Source organism: Scomber scombrus, chromosome 12 (genome assembly GCF_963691925.1).
Source record: "Scomber scombrus chromosome 12, fScoSco1.1, whole genome shotgun sequence".
Lineage (NCBI taxonomy): Eukaryota > Metazoa > Chordata > Actinopteri > Scombriformes > Scombridae > Scomber > Scomber scombrus.
Genome location: NC_084981.1, coordinates 25,427,772 through 25,451,951, shown reverse-complemented (window position 1 = coordinate 25,451,951; position 24,180 = coordinate 25,427,772). Strand labels below are relative to the sequence as shown.

At 36.8% G+C, this 24,180-nt stretch overlaps 3 protein-coding genes across 5 annotated transcripts; 2 read left to right on the top strand and 1 right to left on the bottom strand.

Moving 5' to 3' along the window:
- Positions 1 to 1,617: 1,617 nt before the first annotated feature.
- On the bottom strand, positions 1,618 to 8,638 carry LOC133991492 (cytochrome c oxidase assembly protein COX20, mitochondrial). Of its 2 annotated transcripts, XM_062429921.1 has the most exons (5): positions 8,507 to 8,638; positions 7,055 to 7,169; positions 6,610 to 6,673; positions 5,162 to 5,312; positions 1,618 to 1,666 (listed from the first exon to the last, which is right to left on the bottom strand). In XM_062429921.1, the coding sequence occupies exons 1-4, from the start codon at positions 8,534 to 8,536 to the stop codon at positions 5,168 to 5,170; spliced, it is 354 nt and encodes a 117-aa protein (XP_062285905.1). In that variant the 5' UTR covers positions 8,537 to 8,638; the 3' UTR covers positions 1,618 to 1,666; positions 5,162 to 5,167. The 2 variants fall into 2 exon arrangements, with proteins under 2 accessions (XP_062285905.1, XP_062285904.1); XM_062429920.1 differs by lacking the exon at positions 1,618 to 1,666 and having other exon boundaries at positions 4,265 to 5,312.
- A 4,745-nt stretch (positions 8,639 to 13,383) lies between these two features.
- LOC133991531 (gonadotropin subunit beta-2) lies at positions 13,384 to 15,116 on the top strand. The gene is made up of 3 exons (XM_062429981.1): positions 13,384 to 13,474; positions 14,321 to 14,439; positions 14,883 to 15,116. Exons 1-3 carry the CDS (start codon positions 13,384 to 13,386, stop codon positions 15,114 to 15,116), a joined length of 444 nt encoding a protein of 147 aa, XP_062285965.1.
- A 3,326-nt stretch (positions 15,117 to 18,442) lies between these two features.
- On the top strand, positions 18,443 to 23,562 carry LOC133991994 (G-protein coupled receptor 4-like). Of its 2 annotated transcripts, none has more exons than XM_062430632.1 (4): positions 18,443 to 18,501; positions 18,816 to 19,018; positions 20,062 to 20,183; positions 21,272 to 23,562. In XM_062430632.1, exons 2-4 carry the CDS (start codon positions 18,827 to 18,829, stop codon positions 21,795 to 21,797), a joined length of 840 nt encoding a protein of 279 aa, XP_062286616.1. In that variant the 5' UTR covers positions 18,443 to 18,501; positions 18,816 to 18,826; the 3' UTR covers positions 21,798 to 23,562. The 2 variants fall into 2 exon arrangements, with proteins under 2 accessions (XP_062286616.1, XP_062286615.1); XM_062430631.1 differs by having other exon boundaries at positions 19,999 to 20,183.
- Positions 23,563 to 24,180: the final 618 nt, after the last annotated feature.

The window sequence follows — 24,180 nt, the reverse complement described above, 5'->3', positions numbered from 1 at the left end:
CACATGCACTGCCACCATGATGCTAATTGTTACTAATTGCTGCACAACTACTTTACAGTTTGCTGTCACAGCTGCAGGAATTTCTAGTGGACTACTTTGTGCTTACCGTTGTTCATACACAAGTGTTTGAGATTATTTCTGTTGGATTCTTTTTAAAGACGTAGGAGGTTCATGCTTTTTGCCAAAGTCCTTTATGTGTACAGTGGAGGTGGTAAGTAAAATATTGGCCTCGCTCCAGACCTTTCTATCACAGCCAAGTTTCCTTATCAGAGTAGTAAAATGTTATCATGACTAAAATTCATAATGGATAAATAATATCCACAGGTTGGTGTGCAGACTGTTTTAAAAAAATACTTAATTACAAATATAAGATATAACCAGCGTAGATTATTATTATTATTACCTTTGTGTCGTCCTCCCGGGTCAAATTGACACCGTCTGTTTTGACTGTTCCTCCCTCCCTTCCTTCCTTCCTTCCCCTACCTTCCTCCCTTCCTTCTTTCCTCTGTCCTTCTTTCCTTCCTTCCTCCCTCGTTCCTTTTTTCCTCCCTCCCTCCTACCTTCCTTCCTTCTTTCCTCCGTCCTTCCTTCCTTTCTTTCCTCCCTTTGTTCTTTCCTTTCCTCCCTCCCTTTCTTCATTCCTTCCTTCCCCCTCCTTTCCTTCTTTCTTCCTTCCTTCCTTCCTCCCTTCCTTCTCTCTGTTCGTCCCTTCTTTCCTCATTTTCTCTCCTCCTTTCCTTCTTTCCTTCCTTCCTTAAGTTTTACTCTACTATGTTTTTTTTATTTCCAATTCTTACTGTTAAATGTTTGTTTTATGTAAAGCACATTGAGTTGCCATAGTGTATGAAATGCGTTATATAAATAAAACTGCCTTGCCTTACTCTATTTGAGCTCCTGTGCAATTACAATAAAACTACTCAAATATCAAAATACACAAAATCTGCGTAGCTATGTAGCCAAATATTGGATTTATAATCAGTTTTGTTGTCAAACCCTGCATATGTCTAAATCCCATCTGACTTTCTGTCCTCCCATCTCATGACGACGCACAAAAATAACCTTCCGCTGCTTGACAATTCAACACAGGAGCGTGTGGCATGCAGAGCGGTGACAGATGTCCGGAGTGTCCCCTCTGTCTCTCCTTCCTGATGTCCATGTCACTCTAAGTCAAGTAACGACATATCTTTGCGGTATCATATGAGGTGACATCTCACCCCTGATTCGTCGTGCCAACAGCTCTAGTGGAACAATCGTCCCACGAGACCCTGACTCACAGATAGAGGATGAAGGTCTTCTATAATAAGACTCCACAAGCTAGTATTGTTGTGTGAAGGACGTTGCTCCATGTGCTTCCTGTGTCCGCTGATTTATGGTGATGAGTTTAAGAAATGCAAGTATGCAGCATGCTGCCAGCGTAGTGCAGATTAGTATTATATAAAATGTCTAATATTTGTGTTGGAAATTGTACAACAGAGATTATGGTTGACTTTGTAATTTTTTGTTGTTGTTGTTGGCAGCAAACGAGCTTCTTTGCACACAAACTTGCAAAGAAGCTGCAGCACTTTGACAAGTATTCAGCGTTTATTTTATGACTTTTAAAAAGATTGTTTACAGCTGCTGAATCATCTGAAGAGCTTCAAGCTGCTCCTTCTTGTTGTTTGAAGCTCTGAAGAGGGGACAAATAATAAGAATAATGAGAATAAACTTTATTTATAGAAGGGATTTAACTCAAAGTGCTTCACAGAGTAAAATAAAAAAATACAATACAATAAAACAGCAGCAGCACTTAACCTTCGCGTCGTCCTCCCGGGTTCCTTCTTTCCTCCCTTTCTTCCTTCCGTCTGTCCTTCCTTCCTTCCTTCCTTCCTTCCTTCCTTCCTCCCTTCTGTCTGTCCTTCCTCCCTCCCTTCCTTCCTCCCTCCTTTTCTTCCTTCCTTCCTTCCCTCCTTCCTCCCTCCTTTCCTTCCTTCCTCCTTCCTTCCTCCTTCCTTCCTTCCTTCCTTCCTTCCCTCCTTCCCTCCTTCCTTGACTTGAGGACAACAGGAGGGTTAAATCAAAAATAAGATCTAAAAATTAGATCTAAAATAAAAAATGACACTAATTAAAAGCCATATTAAATTAAAATGTTCACAAAGTCCACATCTCTTATAGCTTTATCATCATCATCCTTCATTTTGGAGCATAATTAAAGAAAGCTGCACTATATATTTTCTTGTGTGCATAATTGTGTGCATTTAAAAACATCAGCTTAAGGAATAAAATGAGCTCTGCATAACCGTTAAAAGTGCTCTGGCCTCTTTTCAACTTCCTGTGCTTGTTCAGTTCCTACAGTTAATGAAGTCTTGTGGTGAAGCACTCCTCCCTGCAGGTTCATTTATTATTATTCATGTGTTCTGTAATAATTCAGTTTAAGGCCACACATTTTCTCTCATGAAGCAGAAGCTTAAAGCGACTGTAATTAATATTTTTATAGGTCTACTCTGAAATTGCCTTCATCTCTATGAAGCTTTTTAAACATCTTTCACCTCTTCTGGTTCACTCTCACTGCTCTTGTAGTTTCATTTCTTTCTCTTTTTTTTTGCAGATGGAAAAAGTTAGTGACCAGCTGGTGAGAATATGAAACATTTAGCAACTAAAGAGACATATTTCCCTCTGGAGTTGGTGGAGATCAAACCAAAAGCAAAAAAAAAAAAGAGTGAATATCGGCTGTACAATCATCACATGGACACAAAACACCAAACGCAAACACTACAAATAAATGCTAATGTTGCTCCGTATTTGCACTTTAAAGGCGATCATGTGTCAGTGTTAGTGAAAGACTTTTATTAGCTCGGATTTCAGTGGAGAGTTGTAGTGTCTCATGATGCTGTTTTAGAAGATTTTAGTCTCTCACATGAAGACTAATAGTGTTTTGGCACAAATATTGATCAAAATATTGATATATATAATCTGAGTACATTCCGAGAGAAGAAAAAAAAGTGTGACTTCACCATCACTGCCAATTTTCTTTTAAAGTATGTAAAAGCCTATAAAAATTCTATAAGAGTCAGAAAGTGGCTGTAAAAGCAGATAAATAATTAAATGATGAGTAGTGGCACTGCTGCCTTTAAAAGTCACACGCACATCATGAAAAATACATTTTGTTTTTGCTCCAGGCGACACTGGAGACAAGGACTTAAATGTTTTACCATGTTTCACTTTTTCTCCAGCAGGAATCTTGATACCTGTCGCAGGTTTTTAGTGAAGGACTGGGTGAGATCCATGCAAGGACGTAGTGACACCTGCTGGCTGTTTGGTGGTACAACAGCAAACCTAATCTATGTAAAATGAATGACAGAGAGTATAAAATCTATTTATACTCCCACACATTTATGATTATATCAAACTAAGCTGTTGAGATCAATCACACAATAAAAACACTACAAGTTTAGCAGTTGTGAGTACACAATTAAACCTGTGCTCTTAACTTTAACGTAACATATATACATGTTTTATACCTTAAGCTTCGTGTCGTCCTCCCGGGTCAAATTTACCCCATCTGTCTTGACTGTTCCTTCTTTCCTCCCTTCCTTCCTTCCGTCTGTCCTTCCTCCTTCCCTCCTTCTCTCTTTCCTTCCTCCACCCTCCCTTCCTTCTTCTCTTCCTCTTTCCCCTTTCTCCCTCCCTCCTACCTTCCTTTTTTTCCTTCTTTCCTCCGTCCTTCCTTCCTTCCTTTCCTTCCTTCCTTCCTCTGTCCTTCCTTCCTTCTTTCCTTTCCTCCCTCTTTCCTTTCTTCTTCCTCCCTCCCTCCTACCTTCCTTTCCTCCCTTCCATCCTCCTTTCCTTCATTCCTCCTTTCCTTTCCACCCTCCCTTCTTTCCTTCCTTCCTTGTCTTGAGGACAACAGGAGGGTTAATAGGGGCAACGTATCCTGGTAGAGATACAACCAATAAAATCCAAAATATATAAATATTGTTTCAATTATTTGTGGAAATTAGTTAACTAGTAACATCAAAGTAAATAAAAACAATAATTTTCCCATCTCATTTTCCACTCCTGCCTATTTGAGGGTTAAAATCGGACATTTATTATAAAATAAATATGTGATGCGAGTTGTTATAATTTCCCACCTGCAGCCAATCAGGATTCAGAGTTTAAAGTTAGCTGCAGATCCCTTTTTCTTAATAGATAAAACCATTTTCTGATAATGATTTCTATTGATCCAACAGATCTTTGCTTAAATTAACTGATTCAATTTACAAAAATATCACACACGACAACTTACTCTTACTCATTTCACAATTTATTCTCCACACATTCACTGCTTAAATACTAAGTGATCCTATAATCAGGCTTTCATGTGAATTTCAAAGCTGATTCAGCACTGAACCAAAGAACTGCTGCTGCTGCTCGGCCGTCTGTAGGTTGCATATCAGCCATTCATCTACTTTATAATTCTTGTTCTTTATCATTTTTTAACAACTTCTGAAGCACTGTAGTACAAGTTTATCCCAATGATTCAATGCTGAAATTGCTTTCCAGTTACAACTCTTAAAGACTCGGAACAAATAGCACAATAAATACAGTTTATCGTCAGATCAGATCAGACAAACAGCTATGATTCACAGCCAGTCAGTGTTGTCTGTTTAGATAATGCAATCAATTAAAAAGCTGTCAATAGTGTCACTTTCAACCCTTATTCCACTTTTTATCCAAGTAGTTATTTCGACTTATTATTAGTACAGTAGCTCAGACTGTTTCATATGAACAAGACAATTAAAGACTGACATCACACTATTAGTTTTGCTTGACTTATTTGTATATTTAGTGGTTGATTGGTGTAAAAGAATCAACACTGAATGAGTCGCTGTAATCACAGAGTTTCAAGTATTGAGAATTTAACTGGTTTTATCATCATCAGGGTTCAATTTAGGATCAGCTCGCTCCTTCAGTCAAAAAGGAGGGATGAAATGTGAGTTTTAATGTTTTCGTTTTGTTGTGAACAAAGAAAAAAACAAACAAACAAAGAAAACAAACAGAAAAAAACCCAACTTGTGCAGTTGAAGTCAGTCTTTTGGAAAACTCAACAACAGAGTGACAGCTGACAGAGTCTTTTCGTCTCCTCCGAGCCCTGACAGAGGAGGAGGAGGAGGAAGAAGAGGAGGAGAAAGAGTTTCAGCACCTGAGGTCATGAGGGGCCTGATGTCGTTTCTGCTGCAGGTTTTTTGGTTGGGTCCAGGACGGTCCCTTCGTACACGACTTTGTTCTTGATGCCGTCCTGGATTATCCTCTGTTGTACACGAAGCTTAGCGTTGCTCATCCTGCAGTATAACCTGGAGGGAGACACGGGGAGCGTTTCGGGTGACTGGAAGCGACAGAAATTCAACTTTCAGACACACACACACATGATGCTTGGATAACAATGTGTCCCTCCTTATATGTCAAATCAACTTCTTCGTTCTACTGAGGGGGAACAGCTGACAGGTGCATTTCATTTGATTTGGCAAAGTAACGTATATTGACACTTTACATAGGGGCCGAAATGATACTGGATTTTTGGGGCTGATGCCGATACCAATATTAGGGAGTAAAAAAATTACGATATCAATATGTCAGCCAATAATCTTACACATAAAGACTATATACATAAACATACATTTTTTGCATTTATCTCTTAAATGTAGTTATCAAACACTTGTGACAAAGTGCAAGACATTTTACAGTTTGACAATAAACTTTTTTGTATAAAATGACATTAATGCAGTGAAACAGTAAACTACACAAGGAATTGAATTACTATAAATAACTATAACTAACTAAACTAACTACATAAAAAACATGTAAATATATCCAACTTAAACTAAGAAAAAAGGTCAATATATCTGTGATAGTCTCTGCTTTTAAGCTTTAATTTAACACTTTTAAATCGCATTTAAATGTCTTTTTGATTGTGCCATGTGTTGCTTTTACATCCTTTCTTGATGCATTTTATGTTTTATGCAAAGCACTTTGAAATTGCCTTTGTGTTGAAAAGTGCTATGCAAATAAAATTGCCTTGGCTTAAATCACAAGAAATTTGACACCTGTGCTTGAAAGTGTTTCACAAAGTTGCAAATGAGTGATAACATTTTAGATTTGTGTGTGCAATAAAATACTACTAAAAAACAGCTTCCTGGTGTGAATTTAACCATTATAACCCACAAAGGACATTATTGGCTTTTCATTGTTATTTTCTTGATCATTTTGGACACACCCATTTTGTAGCCCTGGCTTCAAAATGGTAGTTTTTAGTTTTTTCTCTCCACCAGATGGCGCCATTTAGCAGTACTTTTGCCTATGGGAGAATACAATGCAGTGATTGCATCCAAAATTACCTGGATGTGTTTGTATGGGTATCAGAGTGTGGTGTGTATGTGTGTAATGAAAAAATGAAAGTGTGTGTGTGTGTGTGTGTGTGTGTGTGTGTGTGTCACACACACATGCACGTGCACACACACATCGTCAAACACAATAAAATATAATATATAACACTTTAAACGTGCAGCACATTGACTGTTTGACAAAATGTTCCTTGTGGTCAAAAAAGTTTAAAAAAAAGAAGGTGAAGATAAAACCAACATAAAGACCTACCAGGATCCAAATGTGGTGATCATGAAACCTGCAAATCCCACATCAAAAGACCTTTTCACCCGACCTGCACACAAGAGGAAAGACTGCTGCTGAGAGTTCAAACATGATTCATGATTCATTTCAGAGTTCAGATAAACTTTTCTTCTGCCAAGTTAAACATCCACTGCCTCTTAGACCCCTCGGACATCTCAAGACAAGAACAAGAAACTTCCCACTTCCTCCTGCATATCATTCACCATCTTTCTCATAAAATGCTCCCAACAAGTTTAAAAACTCTGATATGGCTCAACAGGTTGTCCAAAAGTCATCATATAGAAGAATGTGTTATGTTATGTCTTATTAGGTGGGATGCCTCCTGAAATAATGGATTAAAAAAAGGACATTTACTCAGAATATTTAGAATAGTTAGATCTTTGAAACTGTTCAGGCTTGACTTCAGACTCACTGGTGGCCAGAAAGTGCAGCAGTCCAGCTGCTACTGAGCCTCCAGCTCCGTGCAGGACGGCCTCTCTGGAGCACGGAGTTTTTTGGACATCCAGAATCCCCAGCAGCCGAAAACCCTGAAACCAAAACAGACGGAGAGTGAAGACAAACAGACAGAAACAGAGCTCAGAAGTGACTTTTTTCCACCTTGTATGTAAAACTGAGACATAAATTCATACTTCTTCTTCATGGAAACTTAATCTGTTTTGTTTTTTTATACTGGTATTATCTCAAAATCATGTGCAACTATTTATTCCAAAAAATGTATCTTAGGTCTTTTAATTATATATTTATTTATCTGTTGTACTCATATTTAAGCACCAATATGTCAGTGACCACTACGTTTATGATAATCATGTTCCCAGTACTAATCCAAATACCCTTAAAGTAGTAGAGTGCTTCATTTAATACCCATCAGGTGAATAGAGGGATTAAATTACATAAAATGCCACCGCTCCTCCACATCTAAATAATTTGAAATTCTTCGAATTATTAATATTTAAGTTTTGAGTTGATGGCCTGCAAGCAAGTCCATACAAATAGTCATATTTTCTAACTCTGGATGCAAAAAGGATTGACTGCAAGTATTGTTTGAGGGGAGATGATTACATACTTCTTGGTATCGATTTATTTCAGTCGATACCTTAAAAGATAAAAGTACCGATACCTAGTGACAACCAGCATTAATAAAGTCTATTAGGTATCAATTGATGAGTTAGGCTATACATTAAAGACTCATCAGCTGTATATTGAAGACATTACAGCTGTTACACAAAATATACGTGTGTGCGAGTATATATATGTGTGTATATATATATGTGTGTGTATGTATATATGTCGGTGTGTGTGTGTGTATGTGTGTATATATCATAGGTATATATGTGTGTTTGTGTATATGTGTTTGTGTGTGTGTGTATATATATGTCGGTGTGTGTCTATGGTTGTATATACTGTATATATGTGTATAGGCTATGTGTGTGTGTGTGTGTGTGTGTGTGTGTGTGTGTGTACAGTATATATATGTCGGTGTGTGTATATAGATGTGTGTGTGTGTGTGTATGCCATTTACACAAGTTAAATCGTGCTCAGAAAGACTCTTTCACCTCTCCTAACTTATCTTCTAAACGTGAGAAAGTCACCAATTAGCACGGTCACCAATTAAACCGAAACACCAAGACAAGGAAACAGATGTAGCATGTAAAAACATTAATTTACAACCGGCTTCTTTCTGTGCTCGCTTCTTCTATAAATTAGCTTTTAATCTGACAGCCAACACAATGCATCATAACACCACTTCATCCAGAATAACATTTAAACACGTTATGAGTCAAACGGACGCGTTTGCTGCTATTGACCTTCTGAAAACTGGAAGTTTCGTGTCTCCTAGCAACAACGCATTACTTCTGGCTCTTACCTTGTCGCTCTCCTCTTCTTCACCTGACATTTTAGCACGGTGTGTCTCCTTAATGCGAAGTTTAACCACGAGTGATTTAACCTTAAACAAACGATAACGTAACAAGCATTTTCGTAATCACATTGGGTTCTGCGCATGCGCTGTGTGTGAGTGCCGTACAGGTCCCACTGCTATACATGTCCGACTCGAGAGAAGAAAAACGGCGTTTTCTGATGTATAGTTCCGGTGTTGCATCGTATTTGGTAACCTTCAGATTATGTGACCTGCAGTGTTAAGAAAAGTGCTCAAATCCTTAATTTCAGTAAAAGCGTCAATATCAAAGATATTTCATTACAAGTACAAATTCTGTATTTAAAATCATACTTGAGTACAATTTATAGAAGTATAACTAGCTAAATATACTTAAAGTAGGGTGGATTAAGGTTATATGCGACACTTTTTGCTATTCTGACCTGTTTACCTTATTTACATATGAATCCAATACATTATATCAACACCTAATATTATTATGTAATCCCTGAGATGTTTCCTTGTTAAATCAGAGAACAATTTTTAGATATTATACTCAAAAGGAATATGGAAAATATATATATTGATGTTCCTTGTGTCAAAACATTTCAGAATTAGTAGATTTTATGAGGAATTCAAAGGAAAGTTAAAGAAAAAGTGACTACCAACCCCGTTCTCCCCTACTTATGTAGCAGAACATCGGTCTGTGACTGATATATTCATTTTGAAATTTGTATTAATTATGTTCTTTGTTTATTATATTTCATTCATTAGACACTTTTACTTCAGTAAAGGATCTGAGTACTTCTTCCAACACTGCCAGTCACAGAATGTGATGGGTAACCAAACACAGTTTAACACCAGGTTGCAAAGTCTCGCTCTCTTTCTCTCTCTCTCTCTCTCTCTGTCTCTCTCTCTCTCTCTCACGCACACACGCACACACACACACTGAATCAATTAATGTCTTTTATTGATATTTTACAGTCAAACCTAAAAGTGGGCAGCATAAAACAACCTCTCATTTATGTCTTTTTTGTTCCTGTGAGTCAAATTTTCAATCTGGGATTTTATATTATGATCCACACAATTAATGTGACCTAAAATAGAAGCAATTAATTAAATTGTAATTCAAGGTTGAGGGCTGCTTATTTGTCCCAGACAGGCATCATCACACTGTGTCATCTTAACCCTTTCATATCCTTCCTAAAATAAACCATGTCAGGAGGAAGTCAGTGTGTCACAGTGATCCCACGCTGATAAAAACAGGATTATTTCACCGGTAGCAGCAGATTAATACCTGACAGTCGCTCATCCTGTGGAAGCTGTGTGGGAAAGATTTCCTCAACTAGCTCTTCTGAGAAATACAGTTTGAAGAGTCGACTACAAAAAAGTTCCTTTAAATGTAATGATGGCATATAATATGAAAAAATACATAAAAATTGGAGCGTTGAAGACCAATAAATACAACTGCTTAAGATAGAGTCAATACTATTTTATTTCATTATGTGGTATATTTCTAAAAGTGTTATAGATTCTTATTTAATGTGATTGAATTAATATTGAGCAATATTGTTTCTGCAATTTTCTCACATAGGGTAATGGACATTTTTCTTCTTTTCTGTTGACATCATGCACATTTTGGTACTATCAGTAGAAAACACATTTTGTATTTTAACTGTCAATCAAAAAGAGTCTGTGTGAAAACCAGGAATCCTAATTTTTAGACCATATAGGAGAAGATATCTGTCACAGGAAGTGAAGCCTCTGATTTATTCTAATTACAGACAATCTAATAAAAACATCTGTATTACTCAATAAATATCATATATCCTCCATTCTGCATGGTCCCTTCTTCTGTGTAAACTTTGATTACAAGAAAAGTATCAGCAATTCTCAGTGGTTTCCCCCTGTACACACACAGATAAATAGACTAATTTAAAAAAAATACATAAAACTCTTACTGTATAAACATATAATTAAACAAAGATGAATAAAACAGTGTACTGTAGGTTGCACATAATGTAAACTACTGCTTAAAATACACAGAAGTACTGAGATCTTTTAGTAAAAGTTGCAGCAACACGATGAAAAAAAATAAAACTCCATACATTAACATACAAAGCTTCAAAGGAAAAGTGCTAATTCTGCAAATTGTCCCCATTTAAGATAAGATAACATAATATAATCCTTCATTAAGTCCAAAGAGTACAAGTCACAGCAGTAAAGTGGATATTAAAAACAGAGAGAGCATCAATAATAAAAGTAAAGAACAATAAATAATAAGTAAGTAAAACAAGTAATATGAACAGTAGAGGATAACAATAAAAATGGTAAGTGAGTATTTATTATAAACATATAATTAATAAGTGATATTTTAAAGCTGTCACTGTGAAGCTAATCGTAACTTCTACTGTATAGTGTAATCTATAACAATGCTGCTTCAGTGTTATTTCATGAAGAAGATCACATGTTTTATGTATAAAATACTCATCTGAGAAAAAATAAATGCAATGCAGTAAAGATTATATAATATTAATATTATAAAAATAATAATATAATATATTTAATAATACTTCCCTCTAAAACGTAGAAGAATAAGTGCAAAGTCGCATAAAAAGGAAATACTAAAGTAAAGTGCAAGTACCTTAAAATTGTACTTCAGTAAGCTGCAGTACTTTGTTACATTGTGCCATTGAATATCACTAATACTAAAAAACAATATTGAACATTTAATACAAAGAGAGTGAAATAGACAAATAACAAGATGCTAATAAATCAATATATTTCATTTGTGTCTCTTAACTACTCTACACTGTGATTCACTCATTAATCTTCTCGAGCTATATGCTGAACTTCCAACTGCTCCTTTTTAACATTATATTATTTTGGGTTGCATACCGGAAACTTGTTTGTGCTTGGATGTTAAAGTGTCATGGAAACAGGTGACCAGGGTCGAAGCAGCGTGACATCCAGCGAGTTTCATCCTGGATACCAGACTCCTCTGTGCTGCATAAATACTGAGCAGGACAGTCGGCCTCAGCACACCGGCTGAGACTTCACTATAAGGTAAGTTGGTCATATAACTGAGATTTATTGATTGATTTCATCTAAAAAAAAAACCTTAATGTATATGAGTGTATAACAGCAAACTCCAGTATCATAAATAGACGTCAATGAATATAAATGGTAGAACAGCATGTGTGTTTTTCCTCTTTACAACATGCTACAAAGACTACAGTTATATATAGTTATGTTAATAAGTAATTTATAAACAATTATTGGCTCAAATTCTTTCATAAATCACCATTAGAGTATCTTCCCTAATTAATTAAAATTGAAAAGTCAAAACAAGTACAGGATATAGACCGAAAAACAAAAACAAACAATAATTATGTTATTTTTACTCATGGTTGTTACTGTTATAATTACAATATATATTATTATGAGTTTTTAAGACACCTCAAACTCAGTTTTGTGGATAGTAGCAATATAGGTAATTTTTATTAAGAGTTTCACACTCAAAAAACATTTGTCCAGCTGAGCTCTGCCCACTACAAACGAGTAAAATTATTTTAAAAAAGAAGAAAGAAAGAAATAAAACACATAAATCTTTGATATAAAATACGTAAAATATTTCTAATTTGGGGAGAAAAAGAAAGAAAATGTGTTTTCAGGGCCTTTAAACTCCCAAATGAGCAATAAAAAAAGGATCTTTGATTAATACAATTTGTCAACACAAGTAGAGAATATAGACCAAAAAAATAAATAAAGGATTAAAATGTAAAATGATGACACTGTTATGTTTAATCATGGTTGTTACTATTATAATTATTCACATATGGTATATATTACATTACACACACACCTCAAGCTAAAGGAGAGATACTCAGTCAGTAAAAAAAACAACAACAATACAAAACAAAACAAAACGTAACAATCCAGTGATGATTTTTAGTTAATCTTTGCTTTGCTTCTTTTTAAGCAGTCGTGTTATGTCTGATGTACAATAAAATGTGTCACAGTTCCCAGTAAATTAATAAAAAAAGTTTATATAACGTTTAACATTTATATAAAGTTGTTTAAACCCTTAGTAAGTATATTATATTCAGGCGGGGAGTCCTGGTCCTCTGAAACGAGGCCAACGTGGAAGTAATTTAAAACTGCATTCTATCAAAAGGCCACCAGGGGGCGACCGTTTTGGTGTCAAAAGGACTTCCGTCTCAATACAAGTCAATGGAGAATTCACCAACTTCTCACTTGATTTCTAACCTCAGTAAACGTTTTCAAAATGTGTTTTTGGTCTCAATCGCTAGTTTAAAGCCTTCTTCAATGCAGTATGATGTTCATTTGTGAAATTTTGGCCTCCCTGATTTTATATTTGACGATAAAGCAGGGTATGCATTAGGGCGTGGCTACGTCGTGATTGACAGGTTGATTGGTTCACAGGTTCAGGAGGGCGCGTCATGCCCCTCCTGATGCCCATATAAGTAGAATCCGTGTTTTTATTTTTCCCAGCATGCACCTGAAATTTTCAAGATGGCGCTGCTCAGATCCGATACTATTGGCTTCCAAGCAGCAGTCCAAAAACCAATGGGTGACGTCGGATGATACGTCCATTTCTTATATACAGTCTATGGTTATACTGTACCTAGATATAGAAATGGTAACAATCAAGGAAAAGACAAAGAATAAAGTAAAGAGGAATCTGCAAAAAATATGATCACATATAGGTCAAATTAGAAGAATTAACTGAATTTAACCACTTGTGAATCCTCCAGTTACTACCTTCATCTGAGACCAACCATGTGAACGAGCAAGTGATAAGCTAATTAACTGTTTAACGAACCAGCTTCATCTCTTCCAGGACGATGGTTGTCCAGGTTACCAGAGTGATGTTTGCCCTCATGCTCAGTTTGTTTCTGGCAGTTTCGTCTCCCATTTGGCCGCTGACTCCTGCAGGTAAGACAATCAGTAATCAGTGTAATCTTTAGAGAGCATGTTAATCTCAAACTTATTTAATCAAATATGATAGAAATCTGCATGTTATTATTAGAAAGTTGGAAAAGACCTGACATCAAATCACAACGTCTTTATTCATATTTTTAAATAACAGTTTTTTGGGGGTTTTTTTATACTTCAGTGCACTTTTACTGGCACGTAATACGTTTTTTTTTTTTTTTTTACCATTGGATAGTTAAATATGTGTTTTATATGTGATGTTACATGTGGCTGTCTATCTATCTATCTATCTATCCATCTATCTGTCTGTCTATCAATCAATCAAACAATCAATCTATCTATCTATCTGTCCGTCCGTCCATCCATCTATCTATCTATCTATCTATCTATATCTATCTATCTCTCTATCTATCTCTCTCTCTATCTATCTATCTATCTATCTGTCCATCGATCTATCTATCTATCCATCTACCTGTCTATCTATCTATCTATCTATCTATCTATCTATCTATCTATCTATCTATCTATCTATCTATCTATCTATCTATCTATCTATCTATCTATCTATCTATCTATCTATCTATCTGTCTGTCTATCTATCTATCTATCTATCTATCTATCTATCTATCTATCTATCTATCTATCCTTTAAGTCTTTGTCAATCAATTTGTTCCTAATGACTGCATATCATTGTTTTCTGTGTCGTTTTAATTAGTGCTTTAAAAAAACAGCTGCAAGAAGACATTAGTAAACACTCAAATGTCAATACCTCAGAATGAACAGTTCAGACATAGAGTTATAGTATGTGACATGTTTAAGTCAACCTGCAGTATCTTCCATCACTAGTGGCCTTCCAGCTGCAACCCTGCCAGCTCGTCAACCAGACGGTGTCTGTGGAGAAAGAGGGCTGTGCCACGTGTCACCCGGTGGAAACAACCATCTGCAGCGGCCACTGCATCACCAAGGTACACTGTCTGCAATGCATGAGACAATCAGTCTGAGATGCTGTGTAGGCTGAGAGTATTGCGCTGCAAAAAAAGTAATGAAATGAGGAATATATTACTTAAAATAAGCAAAATTATCTGCCAACAGAACAGGCAAATTTGACTTGGCAAGATTTTTTAAAACAAGTAAATATATCTAGCCTCAAAAACCCTGCAGAAACTGGTGTATGTATACTAAAAACAAGTAGATCTGTACTGATATATGGAAAATATTTAAGAAGTATTTTCTCAATATGTAGGAAAATGTGCTTAAATTCAGCATATGCTAGTGCCATCATCTTCCAATAAGGTTTTATGTTCGGCAATATATCTTAAAAACAGTACAGCTACACTTAAAAGTCCTAACATGTAGTTTTTGCAGTGTGTGGCATTAGTCTTTACTCTTTACTTGTGCTTCCCTCCAGGACCCTGTCATCAAGATACCGTACAGCAAAGTGTACCAGCATGTGTGCACGTATCGGGACTTTTACTACAAGACCTTTGAGCTTCCCGACTGTCCTAGCGGTGTGGATCCCATGGTCACCTACCCCGTGGCTTTGAGCTGTCACTGCAGCCGCTGTGCCATGGACACGTCCGACTGCACCTTTGAGAGCCTGCAGCCCGACTTCTGCACGAATGACATACCTTTCTACTACTAGGCTTAAGTAGTAGCATCTTATAACACAATAAAAAACTGAATACAGATGCAAAAACTGCTCTTTTTGTAGGTTGTGCTAAATAAAGGTTGTCACACAGAGCAAAGAGTGATGTTTCAATACCTAGGACCATAACTGTTGGTGCATTCTCATGAACAGAAAGACTGAGGGTTGCTGTTGCATAAAAGATCGTATCAGTCTGTGATAGAATGGTGTATGAAACCGGAGTGCAAAACCAATTTTGTTATCAGGGTTATAAAATGAGCACTGATCTTTGGTATTAATCTTTAAAAATGAATAAATTAATATTATGTTTGTATGTTCATTTTAAAAAGCGATGTGACATAAAATGTACCTATGAAAGCTGCAGCACCAGGCTACAATATATATGTTGAGTGATGACACCCAGTAGCTTTTGTGATTGTCTACATCTTATCTGAGGAGGAGAGAAAAAAGTTAGGCAGGCAAGGATGTATAAATAGTACATCAGAAGTTAAATGTTAAATGCTCACCTTTTTTTATGCGCATTAGACCTAAAATGCTGGGTTAAGAGACCAGATAAAGCAGTCATAGAATATTGAAGTATCTGTCGACAGACCAGTACAATTTCCTGTACAATCACGTCTCTATCTTTGTTGGCAATTGAACTTACGCCATCTTGAGCGAGATGATGTGAAGCAAATAAAGTCTCTTGATTGACTGTGCAATATATTATTTTCAAAGATATATTGTGACGATTGGTCAGCATGTCACAATCATAGACTGTATATAAGAAATGGACGTAACATCCATGACGTCTCCCATTGGTTTTTGGACTGCTGCTCGGAAGCCAATAGTATCGGATCTGAGCAGCGCCATCTTGAACATTTTAGGTGCATGCTGGGAAAAACAGGGATTCTACTTATATGGGCATCAGGCACCCTCCTGAACCTGTGAACCAATCAACCTGTCAATCACGACGTAGCCATGCCCTAATGCATACCCTGCTTTATCGTCAAATATAAAATCAGGGAGGCCACAATTTCACAAATGAACATCATACTGCATTGAAGAAGGCTTTAAACTAACGATTGAGACCATAAACACATTTTGAAAACGTTTACTGAGGTTATAAATCAAGTGAGAAGTTGGTGAATTCTCCATTGATTTGTATAGACAAGGAAGTCCTTTTGACACCAAAATGGTCGCCCTCTGGTGGCCTTTTGATAGAATGCAGTTTTAAGTTACTCCCGCGTTGGCCTCATTTCATAGGACCGGAACTCCCCGCCTGGGAGAGACTCGACTGTCAGCAGAGAGGTGGCAGATAAGAGGTAACTATTTCACATGGAATGCTAAAAAAAAAAGTTAAGTGGACAATGAAAACGGCTTTTAATCTAGAATGAACAGGAAGCTACATGTTCATCGTTCCAGAGGCCAGCTCAAGACCTGTCATACAGCCAGCTCCGTGTTGGCAGAGAAAGCTAACAGAGTAAAGGAAGGGAGAAATTCAAGTAAATAGAAAGGAAAGAGATACAAGCTGGCCCGGATCTACCATCTGTGATGTGAGGAAAAAATACTCACAGAAATAGACACACTATCTTGATGTTGATTATTATTGTCGTTTTTATGCGAAGCAAATAAAGTCTCACGATTGATCGTGGGAAAGTGATGATTGGTCAGCATGTCACAATGCACTGTGGTTAGTTTGTATCATCTGGTGTGTGGGGAAAATGATCACTTAGCTGGAAATCGACAGTGATGGCTGTAACCAAAGCCGAGTGGGGAAGTCAAAAAAAGAGAAGTAAGATAAAGAAGCGGCTTCAATAAAACAATTTTTTAAAAAGGCGTATTTGCAGTAAGGAGGCTTTCTGCACTCTCTTTGATGTCTCAAGTCTGAGCCTGTGAAGGAGCTGGACTTTTACATGTGTGAGGCTGTGGCTGCCTTTACATTTAGGAAGACTATTTGACACAATGGATAATATAACATTTAAAATACAACACATTATTAAAGTTTTACTATGCAGGACTTTAATTGAATTTAAAGAGCACAGTCTAGACCTGCTCTATATGTAAAATACCTTGAGATGAATTTTTGTGATTTGGCACTATATAAATAAAGATTGTTTGATTGTCGGTTGGTGTTTGTAAACACACAGTATTCAAGGCCTCCTCCTAGGCTCTGTGAGAAAGAGAGAGAGAGAGAAAGAGAGAGAGCAGTGGCAACAAATACTGATTTCATTTAAGTTTCTGCAGTTTATTCAACTTTGTAACAAGTTAACTGACTAATAAAAACCATTAAAGACATTATTTTTGAAGGCATCTTCACTTTACTTTTAGTGTCTAAAACACACAAACACAGGCAAACAGTATCTTTCAGGAAGCAGAGTCACATGTGTCAAATTTCTAGGAAATTAGCAAATGTGATAATGCAACACCCGAAAATTAAGATTAAAACGGAAGATAAAGTGTTGCAAGCATGAAGCTGTGAGAACGCGACTGATGTAAAGACACACTTACATTTTGTTTCTAAATATGATTAACAGATTCAACTCTTTTTATTACAGATTTTAATATGAACATCACCAGCTGCTTCAGTAAACAGGATCATTTAAGCCTCTAACTGGGAATCCAGATAGGAAGCAAGACATTTAACACGTCTCTGTTAACAAAACCAGCCATCTTTCAGCAGGGACAGCGGACGGCCTTCACCAGGCTGACTGACAGTTAGAAAGTTACTGAACCAAAACAGTTTTCATGTTGGATCCACAGTTTGTATTTATTGATTCATTCATTTTATTTCCCTACTGTCTGTACAAGCGAGAAGAAACTGCCTGTAGTGAAACAGGCAAGATCACAGGCAGACTGGGAGCCTTGATCATTCAATATAAGGTGTACTATATCTTATTATATCTTGTTGGTTGATTCTCAATCCAGACTCAAAACTAAAGGTGATTGTGCCTTTAAAATTGAGGTTCCTAAACTTTGGAACTGTCTCCCACTGGATTTAGGATATGTGGACCTCTTTGATAAGCAGCCACCAACTAGCTACTTAATCTCTATTTAATTTTGTATTCTTATCGTCTTTTTCACTTTGTAATGTCTGATCTGGAAAGGTGCTATTTAAATTAACTCTGCTCACTTAATTACACTATGTTCATGCTTGCTTGACTTTTTCTTTTTTTTTTGTTGGATGCTATGTGCACATAGATAAGGTTAATTAGTACAACCAAACTGCCTTCAATAGAAAAACCACAGGAATTAAGAAACCATGATGCAGAAGTGCATGTCATCTGTCGACATACACCAAACACACAGTGAATATATTCTGCACACTGACTGGATGCAGAGGACAGAAAACAGACACCAGCATACAGAAGTCATTCAGGTTGTGGTCGTGCAGCTTTCAAAGGTACATTTACTACATTTAACAATGTATTGTTGATTAACAGACAGTTCAGAGGTATTGGTACATGTAGAAATTTAGGACAAGGAAATTAAAACAATCATTAAGATGAATGTGCAGAAAGGTGATGTGTTCACTTACTACTGAAGTGCATTTGATCAATGATGCTATCTGTTTTCCTGCACATTTCTGTGTGCAATGTTGTTTAATGTTTTGGGTTCACTGTATTTGTACTCTGCAGTCTTTGTTGATATCACTGAGTATATATATTTATAGGATATATGTTTTACAAAACTTCTTTGCTCTTTATAACCTGATAGGTCTCTGAAGAATGGAGGAATGGTACAGCAACAACACATTACAGAACTACAGTCATGACTATGATTATGATTATAGTGATTATGATGAAAGTTTTCTAATTGAGACATCTTTGCTCAAAAATGAGGACTATATTGCCTGTTGGATGGCCATCGTCATCTGTCCTCCTTTGATCATACTGGCCATCTACTATCTGTTTTCTCTGGTGCGTACATTATACCAGATATTTATGTTTTTGTGTGTCAGTGAAGGATCTTAATAGATTTTGGGGTTAAAATATTTGGCTGGCAATATTTTATATTCTTATTTTCAGCAAATCTCATGTGCAGAGCCAAATCAGCAACAAACTGATCCCACTTACAAGTGTTGTGCGTGTTTCTAAAGCCTGATATATCTTCCTCTGCTGTTGCCAAAAACTATGAAGAACATGTCAATGAAAAGTCACACTGGATGATATGTTCTTTTGTTCCTGGTTACTGTAACTTATTTAGGATCAAGATAAATCAGATTTGGATACATGCACACATGCTTGGTGGTTTGGCTCTGCACATGACATTTGTTGACAAAGAAGAAATAAGAAAAATGTACAAAAAATACTGGTCAAGTCCTTTAAAGGCAGGTGTCAAAGGTAGGTGTATTTAATAAATAATTAAAATAACTGTTATTTGCAAATTTAATTGTAAAGGTGCCCTTTAAGAAACTCAAACTCAAAACTCAAAGTAGGTAATAGATGGGATAATTTTTTGAAGTTTTTTATATAGGGATCAATCAGTAGTCTTTACTGATCAGGGGTTTTTCATTAGGTTTTTATAGTATTTAGTATTATTTAGTATTATTATTATGACTGATATGGTAAGTTACCATCTGTGTTACTTGTTGACTTAAAACAAACTTTTTGTTCTTTTGTAATAACTCGGTTTTACAATTTAGACATTATTGTGCACAAACAGTCATTTGAATTAATCAAATAATTTCAAGATGTTGCCCAGTCCTAGTTACAGGTGTATGTTTATACATATAACCTGGCAGTGTCCTAGATTATATTCTCTTAAAATGTTTGAATTTGTGGAAACACACACTGCTTTACATTTTGTTTTGTGGAGAACACAATATTCAGAGACGTGACTAAGTTCAGAGCAGCATGTTTACGATTGAAGTGCTTTTTCTATTCATGTTCACCTACAGGTACGTGATAATCACGTTGCTCCAATCTACCTCATCAACCTCCTCATCTCTGACTTTATTCAGCTCTGTTGCATGGCGATATGGTTGGGAAAACCCATGGGTCTTCTGGAATTCATCACCTTCTTAATTCACCTCCTTGGTCTAATGGCCAGTGTCGGCTTCATGGTCTGTATTTCCCTGCAAAGGTAAGTATCTGTTTTCTTATTATGTGTGTACTTGCTAGGGTTGTCACTTTTTCAAAAATGTTTGAACAAAATTGTAATGACCTGCAATTCATTTATTAATATGAATGTCGCCGACGGCAGACTGAGTGTGCTGGATAATATGCAGTCAAATGAGGTTGTACATTTGGCGCTGCTCTGCTCTTCTGTGTTGCCTCCACCTCCACTGGCTCAGTGGGTTGGTTAGCTAGCATGTTTTACAAAGTGGACTAATAGCCTTATCTTTGATCCTGACTTTGCTGTCCACGGTGTGGAACCCAAAATACTTGTACACACAGGAAATTGTGTTCTGTGTTAGCTGCCTGGCTGCATTCAGCTTGACTCTAACTCTCACACTCCTGCTGGTCATCTGCACTTTCCCTGCTCATTTTCTTCTTAGTGAAGAAATTGGAGATATCTCCCTGCCTTCGTTTCATACTGTAGTCTACATTGAAAATGTGTCCACAAACACAATGAAAAGCAACATGTTATTTGCACTGTACAAACATCACAGTAGCAACAATGATATGATACTCTGTTGTTGACTGTTAATTCATGTCGCAAAACACACGACAGATGCTAACGTTACTGAAATAGTGGAGAGATTTTAACGTTTATCCAGATGGAGAGCTAACACCTGCATGTGTTTTACTTTCCCAAATGGAACAGAAGTTGGCAAAACATTGTTGTGACAGTCTTAAAGAACCTGTAGTGTTCTGTTCTTGCCTTAACTCGATGCACCTAGGAGCATCACGTTGAAAAAAAAAAGTCTTTGACTGTTGAAGTTACACGAGTTCATTAGCGGAGCCACTTCCTTTGTATTTTTTGCAAAAATAAAAGCCTTCATGAGTTCTTAACACAGTCTAGTCACACAATGTTTCAGCTTTGCTTCCGTTTTAACATGCAGCGTCAGTAGTTTACACAATGATTGACATTACCACGAGTCATTGACTTGGGAGGGGGGTCACACGGGGTGGCCAATCAGATTGCAAGGGGGGGCGGGTGCCCCCCTGTGCCACCCTGGAAGCCCCTCCTCTGATTAAGATGATCTATGTTTCTATCTTTTATTACAGATATTTGCTCATTGCCTGGCCTCTGTGGTACTCCTTTAGACGGACCATCAAGAGCTCATTGGTGGTCTGTGTTGTGATCTGGGTCTTAGCTTTGGTCATTTCCTGTTTAGTCGCCATCATGGACATGGAACACAATGGACGACACAAGCCCATTGGAGTAATCCTTCTCCTCCCCTTCCCTGTGCTCATCTTCTCTGTGGTTGGGATCTTTAAAGGCCTGTCTGCTGCCATCTCGATCTCCTCTGAGGAAAAACGACGAATTGTTGGAGCAACAATTCTGGTGTTGCTTAATTACACACTGCTGTTCCTGCCTTACATAATTGGTAGCATAACACCATATCGTACTATGCCTAGCCCTTTGGCATTCATCTTCTTCAATCCTCTTGGAGACTTGGTTCTGTATGTTTTCATGAGAAAAGGGGCCATAGACAAGATTTTAGCCTATGTGTGTTGTTGCAGGATGGAAACACAGCAGCAGCAGATCATTGCTGTAAATGATAATAGCACGACAGTCACCTCTGTGTAGGGAGAGAAAGTTATCAGAGTAAAGGAAGGAAGAAATTCAGACAGTCAATTTAAAAAAAAAAAGTTTCCTAGAAGCTCTGCCTCTAAAAAGTTAAGCTCATATACTCCTCATTTGCAACAGCAAATGTTGTTTTTTATTGTTATATGTAGGCATGTTGTTTACATGATAATTCCAGTTTATTTCATCATGGCATATTTCCCATAAATGTGGTTTTATGAGTCACGCTCGCTTTGCAGCCTTATTATAGAGATTCAGGGAAACAAGAACTCAATCAAAGTTGTCCAAATAGACAAGATGTTTACACTGTTCATTTCAATTGCTTGTTTTGAAGTCTAAATGAAAGAAAACAAAGAGACTAGTTGCATGTAGCAGCCATTACGGTTCATTTGTTAGGGATCTACATCCAGGACAGATTGCAGTTTCTTTACATGTGTGAGGCTGTGGCTGCCTTTACATTTATTCAAGCTCATGCTAGAAAGGTAAACAAGAGATGTTGTATAAAGATGCTTTTTATTCTTAATTGTGATATTTCTATTGCTGTTTTCATTTTGGTTTTTTACTTAGTCATGTACTTTTTATGTTTTATTGATTTATACTGATTTTATATTCATATCTGTAATAGTTGCTTTAATGGACACCTTGTCTTTTTCCCCCATGACTTTCATTACTTTATTGTATGTTATGTGTGTACAGCACATGTATCATCTGTTTTTGAAAAGCACCATTTAAATAGTTAAAATGATGATATACTATTCAAATGCATGCCTGCCTAGCTTTTTTCTCTCCTCCTCAGATAAGATGTAGATCATCACAAAGCTACTGGGTGTCATCACTCAGCATATATATTGTAGTCTGTTTGCATGCTGAGAACACAACATCACACTTGCTGCAGCTTTCAAAGGTAAAATTTATGTCACATTGCTTTTTTTTTTTTTTTTTTTTTTTTTAAATGTGCCTAGTTATTGTTAACATTGCTCTGTGGATAGATGTAATTATATAATGTATTATGACATTTATAACCACTGATGGGAAGTAACGCGTTAGAAGTAACACGTTACTGTAATCCGATTACTTTTTTCAAGTAACGAGTAAAGTAAGGGATTACAATTGCAAAAAGTAATTAGATTACTGTTACTTTCCCGCAAGCAGGCTTCGTTGCTGCGTTACTAAACCGTGATTTTGTTTGTGAGACTGTCTCATGACAATCACGTATGAGCGGTGAGACGTCAGTGGTAAACAACAGACACGTGTGTAGATCAACAAGAGATAACATGGAGTGCGGGAGAGAGCAGGACCATGCAGCGTTTAATGCTTGGAAAGGAAGTACCGACATTACTTTGAGTTTGACTCTGTAAGAAGTGACATTAGAGTCCTCTGTGCACTCTGCGTGGGAAGAAAACGTTTATCTACAGCAAAAAATTCCACCTCAAATCTGAGCAAGCACCTAGCAAGCAGGTGTCATGCCAAAAAGTGATCGTCTGCCAGAATCTGATTTGTGGCCGCGGGAGCGCGCACAGCAGGCCGTTGAGCGGTAGCGCGCACAGCAGGCCGTTGAGCGGTAGCGCTATAAAACGTCTAATTTTCTTTTGATTAAACGGTCATAATATGCATATGCAAACAATTATCTCACATTATCACAACTGTGGCCAAAAGAAGTGTAGTTTGTAGCGAAATAAGGCATGGCAATTACGTGATAGACATGTCTCTACAGTATGTTTGATTTATGGGTGTGTTTTCAATAAAGAAATGATCACTTTTGCAATGATCCTCGTGACTCTGCATTGTTTTTTATCTGATCTGGGCCCTACGTTGTATTTGCTTCCCATGTTTGGATGTGTTTTGTATATTATTGTTTATGCCTACTATTAAAATAACAAACAGTTTTCACCTGCCGGAAATTGATTGGAGGCCAAATGCAGTTACTGAATGGTTATTTCTGCCTAAATATGACTTGATCTCATTCATAAGCTTCATGATATAAATATCTGAGCTCACAGGACAGCTTGGAATTCTTTTAAAGGACCATTACAACACAAAATGGGCTTTTTCACCTGCCAAAAATTGATCCCTGCCCTTAATTTGATACTGAAAGAGTTTTTCTGCCACAAAATGACTTCATATTACTGTGGTAAGTGATATGAAGTCATTTTTCTTATAGAAATCATTACTGCCACACAAAGTAAAAATAAAGTGTTAAGTTAGACATGAGAAGAATAAAATTACTCATTGTCAAAATGATGTATACTTCTTAAGTCAAAATCACACTAGCAGTCAAAACTATGAGACAGTAAGTCACAAACTTGCTAACTCATCATCTTGATTTAGCATGAGTAGTTTTTGTTGTTGCTATTTATAACATCTAATCTTGTTTTCCTGTTTGAAA